Below are 10,427 nucleotides of genomic sequence, written 5' to 3' on the forward strand. Positions count from 1 at the left end.
AAGAAAAAAAGAGTGTAAAAGTGGTGAGCATGCAGGAATAAAAGGAACAAGAGCAAATATGGAAAAAAAATAAACATAAATTTAGATGTGATGTTTTTGCCATATTACACATATAAAATAATATATTCAAATTGCCACCCATTGCAAATATCTAAAAAAAAATTGACTTGTTTTCTTCAATAAACTAAATTATATAAACACTTCATATCCAAACAGTTTATCTCTAATAAAAATTGACTTGTTTTCTTCAATAAACTAAATTATATAAACACTTCATATCCAAACAGTTTATCTCTAATTTTCTCACTTATATTTCAAAATATATGAAGACACAAGTGCCACACATTTACAATAGGATCAAATGAACCCAAGTTAGACTTCTTAAACCTGCAATCCAAACGTAAACTTAAAATTAAATTTATAAACATACACAATTAAGTCCGATTATCTAAACTCCTAGTTTAACTACTAGACTTTACAGACTTAAGATTACAAACTTGTGCATCAAATGACCCTCTAAACGTCTTAGCTGCATGCCATACAATATAATACACACAATACAATCACAGGATGACTAAAAACCATCAATGAGCGAAGCAAATTTAAACTCGCACATTTGAAATCAAATCATCTAGGACAATCAATCTTAAACTCTGCAGCCAATTCTCTAGCACGCACAGTGGTGCTATCCTCCTGTAGCATGACTGAATCATCAATCCCTTTAGAAGGAATCCGATCAAGAATGCCCGAATCAATCTCCCATGGAGCTTCAACAATGGTGGTGCTAATCCCTTCATAACCTTTGCCATCCCCCACAGGCGTGAATTGAAACTGCAAAGCCAATTCCAAATCATACACTACGTCGTGCATTGAAGGCCTATTCGCCCCAACTTCATCCACACATCTCACTGCAACTTCCACATATTTCCTCAACGAGTTCCCTTCAATTGTTCCCACGAGAAAGGGATCAATCACTTTCTCAATCTCTCCTCTACTTTTGCATAGAACTGCCCAATCCGCTAAGTTCGTCTCTTCGCTTGGAAGGGTCTTATCGATCGGTGCTCTAGCCGAGAGAACTTCGAACAGCACGACGCCAAATGCGTAGACGTCGGATTTCTCTGTAAACTTTCCGGTGTTGAAGCATTCAGGGTCCATATATCCTAAAGTGCCTTTAATGGTGATGTCTAATTCTTTGGTGCCGGGTACTCCAGTTTTCGATATGCCAAAATCAGCGACCTTTGCCTTCATGTCTTTGTCGAGCAAGATGTTTGTGGTTTTAATGTCCCGGTGAACGATAACGCCGGCGGTCGAGTCGGTATGTAGATAATCAAGGCCTTTTGCTGCATCGATACAGATTTCAAGCCGTTTTTTCCATGACAAAGGAACACGATCTTTGGCCTTTGAACCGTATAAATAATCTTTTAAAGTACCCCCCTCCATGTATTCGTAAACCAGGATCATCTCTTGGTTTTCGTCGCAATACCTGTTCAGAATATATGTACAACTAGCCGTTAAAAAATATGGGTAGAGTTCACTCTATTTTATAACATAGTATAGTAAATAGAGCTTCGTACTCGATTTACCTGGATTGTTTTCAAAGGAAGATGGACAAAAAAAATATTTATAAATATAATAATTATAGATATAAATAGTAGTTTATTGCGATGTATTACAGATAAACTTTGATATTTTACTATTATTTGTAAATATTTTCAACAGTTTTGATATTTAAAATAATTTTCCTAAAAAATAACTAATATAAATTAACCTAAAGTGTAAGTTTGTAGACTATGATAAATTTAATTATATCATACCACCTTCAACACTCTCTCTCACTTGTAAATCTTTTGAAAGGTTTAGTATATTTTCATAATCAATTGATTTTAGAAAATTAAGCTTATGAACATCAGTAATAAAACATAAAAATAACGTATATAAATCCATAAAACATAAAAATAAGGAGCAAAATGTATCTAATATTAATATAATGTAAATAATTAATATTTTAACTGGAAAAAAAATGTAGAATGTGTTTATTTACAAATTTAAATAAGTATACACACCAATAAAGTTCTTTATTTTGTTATCTATTTTTTATCAAGGTGTCCAAAAACTATTTTTAATTTTAAAATTTGATTGAGACTTCAAGTAAATCTCTAAGAAATGAGAAAATTAAACAAACATAAATTTTAAAATAAAAAACTAAAAATGAAGGCTCGGTAATCATTTTTTTTTTAGTTTTTTAAAATTAAGTTTATAAACACCCTCTTCTATATCTTGTTTTTTTTTTTTTTTTTTTTTTTTGTTATCTACTTTTTTTACTAATATTTTCATAAGTTAAGTCAAATTTGAAAAGACGGAAAAAAGTAGGCCCTATTTTTTAACCATTTTCTTTTTTTGTTTTTGTTTTTAAAAGTTATACTACTTTTGCCTCTAAATTTCTTCCATCTCTACTTTTTACCAATGGTTTAAAAAACCAAGTCAAATATTGAAAATTAAAAAAAGTAACTTTTAAAAAGTTAGTTTTTGTTTTTAGAATTTGACTAAGAATTCAATTATTGTAGTTCATAAAGATAAAAATCATTATGATAAGTGGATAAAATATGTTTAATTTAAAAAATAAAAAAAAAAAAAGAAATGATTATAAAATAGGACCATAGTTTTTAAAAAATTGTTTTCGTTTTTGGAATCTCACCGAGAATTCAACCGTTTTAAGAAAAATAAAAACCATGATAAAAAAGTGATTTTTTTTTTAAAAAAAAAATAAATAGTTGTTTAAGAGGTCCAATCAGAAACAAAATTTAAAGCAAAATATAATGAAATGGAGTTGAGTGGGAGATGAACATACCCATATAAGGTAACCAGAAAACGATATCGTATTTCAGAAAAAATAATAACCTCTGTTTGAAACTCCTTAATGCCCTGTCCATGTCCAGGTAGACTTCGCTTCACAGCAACATCCTTGCCCCTAATTCTCCCAAAATAAACCTTTCCAAATCCTCCAATACCAATCATTTTCTTCTCATCAAAACCATCAGTTGCATCATTTATTTCCCTAAATGGAATCTTCCATTCAATGTTCAAATTAGGAGCAAGATCCGCAATGGACACAATCTTCTCCGACGATGGATCATCTTGAGGAACAAGCAAAGGTCGATGCCTTCTTGATTTCTGACCTTTAACAAAACAAAACAAAGCCAACCCAATTACCAGCCCAACAATCACAATCCCACCAACACAAACCCCAACAATAATCATCTTTGGACTCTGTTTCTCTTCATTCAACCTCAAATCAACAACACCCACAAACGATTTCTCAATCAACTCCATAATCTCAACTCCGTTCAAGAATGCCCTTGAAAATGGATCGTTTTTATCGAGTGCTATACCCACATTGAAGAATCCTGAATTGTCTGTAACAACGATAAACTCGTACCAAAATGGCATTGCAAACTCATTTAGTTCAGTTACTACTCTGGAACTGAGCGAGGTTTCATTAACGCCGATAGATATAACAAAATTGAAGGTTGTGGATCGTGAGACGATGTCGCACCAGATTAAGCGAAGAAAATACTTGGATTTCTTCTTCACATTAAAAACCCAAGTTAGAGCTGAATCTCTTGAGTTGGTCGTGGTGTTCATATCCAATGCTTTTGTATTAGCGTAAACGTCACTTGGGGCTATATAAGTTGTTAATTGTTCATTGTAGCTTAATTTTCCGTTGAAGGTGACGGATTTTGCAGGGGATGGAAGAGGCATGAATTTAGAATCTGGGAGCCAGGTTCTCCATAATGTGTCATGGTCTGGAGTGATCGAGAAATTACCCATCCACATTCTGTTCTTCACAAACGTACCAACAATAACATCAGTACAACTTAATAATCAAATCATCAACTTGTTGCCATAGTTTAAATGTTTATCTTCCATTAAAAAAAAAAAAGGAAAAACTTAGATGTATCCTAGTTAGTTTCTATTTATGCATCTCATTGAATTGTTCAATCATAATTAAGGAACAAATTTAGTATTATTCAAGAGTTATAGGGCCCTCAAATATATATGTCTAGACATATATATAACTGGCTAGCTCAATAATAAATTTGTCAAGTTCGTTATATTTATTTTTACTAAATTATATATTAAATGAAGTTCTCTTTCAACAAAATTTCTGGATCGCTACTGATCATAATTTGTCAAATAGCAAATTCTTGGGTTCTTTTATGAAATATTTTAATTCATTTTTTGTGTGTGTAATAATAGTGTGATGGACAAAGATGGCTGCATCTTGGGATGCACCCATCTTGACTTGTAGCCTACCAAAATTTGGCTACTTTTATACAGCAAGATATATGAGAGAAAAATAGTTAAAATACACATCAAATTTATACCTCTGGTTGTAATTATTAGGGGATATACAAATTTATCCTAATTGTTGGAACGAATCCAACCATCGATCCTTAAAATGGTAATTGATGTTTAACAACAAAATTAAGTTCAATTTTACTTTTTAAAAAGAAAAAAAAAAGAATATTTTAGGCTATGAAACTTTTAAAATAGAAAACAACTTGAGTTGCACTCATCTTTGAGCATGTCGCACCAATAAAAATCTACCATTTATTAGAAAAAAATTTTAAATCGATTTTTTTATTTTTTTCACCACGTAGTAAATATAGGATTAGGTTAGACTACACCTAATTATTGGCCTTGAAAATATACATATTTGATTTTACAAAATTTTTAAAAGGAAATTATTTCAAAGGGTAAAATGGTTGAAAATATTTACAAGATATAGCAAAATTTTATAACTATCAATGATAGACATTGATTTAAGTCAATCAGTGTCATCTATCATTGATAATTCTAAAATTTTACTATGTTTTGTAAATATTTTGATTTATTTTTCTATATTTGAAAACAACCTGTTTTTAAAAGTAACTTTTTCTTTTTTTTTTTTTTCCTTAATATTTAGAAAATATAGTTAGATGCATTGAGCCCTATACCTGTTTTGTGTATGCCATCTAAATCTTCAATCAAATGACAATTTTTTTAAAGAAAAAAAATTATAATTGTTTTCTATGTGATCAAAAGGAATGGTATTGAAAAGGTTAATAAGTAAATTTGAAAAAGATAAAAGGCTTGGAAGTAAAACAAAAGTTAAACAAAACATAACATGTGAAGATTAAGTGGAATTTAGCACCTGTAAACTGCTTGGAATGCCTGGGAAGTCAACATATAATTTGTAGTATTCATTCTTACTTCTGGGGAAAGAGGGTAAGCCGAGTCTGGTTTCAAGTCCTCAGGAGCAAGAAAGACTTCAATGGCGTTCACAAAAGCCAAAGACGATTCAACAGGAGAAAATTGTATGCCAAATGGCCCTTCTTTAACCTCAAAAGAAAACTCCTTAACAATTGGTGTCTTCAAATCATTTTCAACTGAGAAATTGGATAACAACTGAAACCCACAACTAGCTGACACGTTAAACCGAGCTTGAGACATAATTTGAGGTAAAGTTGGGAAAAAATGGAGACGAACCACATACGTTCCATTTGGATTGATGTTCCCAAAAACGTACCATGTTGGCTTCTTGTAAATTCTTGCTGTCTGGTATATTTCATTTATTGATGTTGGGATGGTGTTGTTCTCAACTACTTTGCTTTTTCCGGGGTTGATCGACCAACCACCGTCCTTGGCGTCGCCGATGAAGCGTCGTTTGTTGATGAGTTCGGTGTCGGATTTTGATCCGCAGTTGAGGAAATACTTATCAGGAGGAGAATAAGCTAAAGAGGAAGAGAATTGCAGAAGTAAGAGGAGGAGGTGGGAGAGGAAAAGCATTATTGCCATTATTGATTAGTGGAGAAAATCTTGGTGAGTTGCTTGCTTTTCAAGAGGATGGGAAAGGGCAAAAAATATGGGAATGATTAATGGTTTTATTTTTTTTTATTTTTTTTATTTTAGTTCATTTCATCTTTACAAATTTGGTCCATGCTTTAGAAAAAAATTAAGATTTAATTCATATGATCTTAATCAAATTAAAATTTAATTTTTATGGTTTATAACACTTCATAAATAATTTTATTAATTTGATATATCTTCTTATAATTAATTCCTATCGTAATCATTATTTATGAATCGTTTTATCAAACTATAAGACTAAATTCCTATATAAATCGTAAGAATGAGATGATAACTTTTATTTATATATTTACCAAATTTGTAATTGATCTTATTTTAGAAAGGGGCAGAGTTTCTTGTGAAGATTGTGAAATCAAAAAAAGGAAAAAAAAAAATAATGATATAGAAAGTGGCTGGTTTTAACAGAGTAGAATTGCATAACGGAATAAGATATCAAATAATTCAAAGGGCCCGGTGCAACTTTAATAAAAATAAAAATAAAAATAAAAATTGAAAATTTGGAGTGTCCTAGTTTTTTTTTTTTTTTTTTTTTTTTTGCGAACATGAAAAATTTCATCCATGGCGTCACGATCGACTAACTTCCGCCTATAATTTAATTATTATTTGATTTCTATGTGATTGTTATCTAATTTTCATTTGATATTATTGTTATCTGATTACTATATGATATACTAATTGTCAATGATACCGATTGTTGTTTGGTTACTATTTGATTGCTATTTGATACTAATTGTGATCTAAGTGCTATCTTATACTGATTTATTATCTAATGGTTGTTTGATTGCTATTTGCTATTGAATGTTTTTTTTATTGTCAATGATACCAATTGCTATCTGATTGTTGTCTGATTACTATCTAATACTTGTTGTCAATTATACAGATTGCTATATGATAATGATTGTCAAAGATACTAATTGTTACATGATTGTTGTCTGATTACAACAATCGAATAGCAATCAGTGATATTGATTGTTATTTGATTGCTATCTAATTGTTATTTGATACTAAGTACTTTGTGATTGCTATATAATTATCATGCAATTTCTATTTGATGTTTGGAGCTATAATTGGGATAGTTGATAAAAATAACTATTTGACGTAGTTTGATATAAGATAATTTATGGGTTTTAATGTGAAATTGGAAGTTTAAAACAATATATATAGGAAAAATTAAAAGGATATTGTACTTTTAGAAACTATTTAGGAAAATATTGTTGTTTTCAAACTATTTGTAAAAATATTGTTGTTTTAAATAAGTCGAGGGTTGAAAATTCGACCTAGATAGGTTGAATTTTGAACCCTCGGCCTTTTTTTTTTTCTTTTAGGAAAATATTGTTGTTTTCAAACGGATTCTGTCATCTCAGCAAGTCTGACTAAATAACGAGCTAATGAATCTCCTTCTTTTTGCTGCTAACGAGCTAACGAGCTAATCAAATTCGAGAGCGAGATTATGAGAGACAACGAGAGTTTGAGAGAGCGAGATTTTGAGCGAGAGCGAGAGCGTGAGCGTGAGCGAGAACGAGAGCGTGAGCGTGAGCGTGAGCATGAGCGAGAGCGAGATTTTGATAGAGAACGAGAATACCGTACAAATTTCTCTTTTTTTTTCCTTTTTAATTATTACACATTCCACCTTCTTCTTTCTAATCCTTTCTTCTTTCTTCTTTTTTTTTTTTTTTAATTTTCCATTTATAAAAAAAATCTAAAAATATTTATTATTTTATTTAAACTCTAAAAAGAATAAATTAAATAAATAATATAACTCATAAAAAAATGTAAATTAAATATCTCATTTATATAAAAATAATTACAAAAATCAGTGTGTCCCACAAGGTAGACGTCGTCGATTTCGAGCTGGTTGTCGTCGTCGACTTCGAACTTGAGGTTGCTCGGGTTCTTTTTTGATGTTGCTCTGGTACCTCTGCAGGCGCTTCATAATATAAATATTCATTATGCTCTCCACAACCCCGACCATGTCCATGCACGTATGAAGACGAAGGACCAGCCTCTGAGTCATAATGTCCTGAACCAAATGCTGGCATCATCATCGGACTAATATAATCAATTTGACTCTGCATCTGCGTCATAGGGGGCAACTCTTCCACATTATGTGCAACCTCATCAAACTCATCATTTTCCCGAACAGGTCCTCTACGTCTAGGAGCTGGTGGAGGAACAATAGGTATATTGTACATATAATGAATTTCCTCCATATAGCTTTGGTTGTCACTACATATAGCAAGAACCTGGTTCGGATCATTCGCAACCTCACGGAGTCTACTATTGTTCGATCTTTGTGAATTATAAAACAATTAGACAATATTTAAAATAAATTTAAATAAAAAAAATTAGATAATATTCATTCATTTACTAGATGACCCACAGCTGCTCCCGGACAAGTGACTTAGTGCCTTGTGATATTATTATACCAATGAATATATTCTGGAGTGACATTTGTGTCAAACTGTTCAAGAGAAACCCAAGTGACATTTGTGTCAAACTGTTCAAGAGAAACCCCCACTGCAATAAACCTTGCACGATAGTGCCATCGCACTACCAAATGTGCAACTTTTTCGGACCAATCTCTAGTCCTTAGGTCAATATCATGCAGTACGGGTTCAGTATTACAAGGCGATGGGATACCCTACTGAAAACCGAATTGTCTCATCATCTTGTCAGGAAGATGCCACTCACCAATATGAAAACATATGAGAGGACTCATCGTCTACCATATGTTTTGACCATTCGTACAAAAATTAAGCAAAGTATGCACAATAATTTTGTACGGCTCCCAAATAACCTGAAACACAAAATATTATATTAGAGAATATTAAATACAAATACAATAAAAATGTGAATAAAATAATCAATTAGGTTTAATGTAATGTACCTGTTCAGGTTGAAGCAGATCAAATATTATCTATACTGGTTGACTACATGTGTGGCTGTCCTAGTCACACAAATTTTGTCTCTTCACCTAAATTTTTAAATTGATAATTTAGGATTTAAATTAACTAGATCAGTGATATAAAAATTAAATTGAATTAAAACAATATACTGAGAACCGTAGGCTCGTCCAACTAACTAAACGTCATTAACATGATGTAGTTGTGGAGCCATTGTTGGAAATCGCTCCCAAACCCGTAGTTGCAAAAGTATGAGAGGCCTAGCTATCTCTCAAACATCAGGTGTATCAGTGTCTATCAACGTCTATTATTGATAGTTCTTAAATTTTGTTATATCTTGTAAATATTTTCAACAATTTTACCATTTGAAATAATTCTTCATTAAAAAATAAAAAGAAAAAAGAAAAATACGCAAGTGATAACAATAATAAAAAAAAAAATTGGCATTTTTTTTCTATAGATGCAAAAGTTTAAAAACTCAAGTTATAATTACTAATACACAATTATATTTGGCTATCCAATACAATTTTCCTAATTCAAATACTTAACAAACCTAAACAAAAATACTAATCTAAAACAAATCAAATAACATCTATAATAATCTGATATATAATTATTGAGTTTGTTAAGCGATACCAATGGTTTGCGTGGATGCAAAACGGCATATATCAATTAAAATTTAGATGATGATGTCAATAACTAGTGGATTCCAAGTAGGATTAAGATGCATGCTAAACTACCCTATTCAAATATCGATTCTAATTCTGATGCCAATGCAGATTTAGATTCACTGGTAGATTGATGTAGATTCATACTCATATTTAAAATTGTGAGAAAATGGATCAGATTGTCCTGAGTGATTTTGGACGGAGTGGTATAATCAACATAAAATAAAAATATAAACAATAAACTAAAGAAAATAATAAGTTTTGGGCCAAAAATAGCACCATGAGCCTATAGGAGACGGGGAGAGGGTTAGTTTATGTCAAAGTCTAAACTAATGTGGTCGGACAAGGCCTTGACCGATCCTAGCAAAATAGCTAATGGGCATGTCTCATGCAATGCCTCGGCTCAAAGCATCACCCTAAGACCAAAATGTGTCTAGAAAATGATGCTTAGTCTTGGCCAAGGTCGTGACTGACCGCCAAACACAAAATTGAGTGTGACCCGGCCCGAGAGATTATATAATTATCATAAAGTGACTCTAAAATCTTAACTAAACAACCTAGATCATTCACTTCTGTAAATACATTAGGGGTAATTGTAATTTTAATAATAATAATAATAAATTGACAATTGGGCACGTGTCCTTAGGTTTTGCTTTTTTACAAACATGTTAAAAAACTTCCGCCTGAAAATTTGATTGCTATTTGATTTCTATGTGATTTTTATGTGACTGCTATCTGATTTCTATGTGATTGCTAAGTGATTGTCGCACCTGCAATTACAAAAAAGTTGAAGTCCTGGCTTTGGTTTCTTAAAAATTTAAAATATATTTGTCATACAATACAATTTCCCAATACATTATCATTATAGCTTCATATGAGATAACTTGAATCCTACTCTTAAACTCTCTAACTTCAACACCCTCACTCAATGACTTAAGCAACAAAT

At 31.4% G+C, this 10,427-nt stretch overlaps 1 protein-coding gene across 1 annotated transcript; it reads right to left on the reverse strand.

The window, feature by feature from the left end:
- Positions 1 to 287: 287 nt before the first annotated feature.
- Positions 288 to 5,901, reverse strand: LOC120088299 (probable receptor-like protein kinase At2g23200). The gene is made up of 3 exons (XM_039045500.1): positions 5,195 to 5,901; positions 2,849 to 3,835; positions 288 to 1,483 (listed from the first exon to the last, which is right to left on the reverse strand). Exons 1-3 carry the CDS (start codon positions 5,836 to 5,838, stop codon positions 628 to 630), a joined length of 2,487 nt encoding a protein of 828 aa, XP_038901428.1. The 5' UTR covers positions 5,839 to 5,901; the 3' UTR covers positions 288 to 627.
- Positions 5,902 to 10,427: the final 4,526 nt, after the last annotated feature.

This window comes from Benincasa hispida, chromosome 10 (genome assembly GCF_009727055.1).
Source record: "Benincasa hispida cultivar B227 chromosome 10, ASM972705v1, whole genome shotgun sequence".
Taxonomy (NCBI): Eukaryota; Viridiplantae; Streptophyta; class Magnoliopsida; order Cucurbitales; family Cucurbitaceae; genus Benincasa; species Benincasa hispida.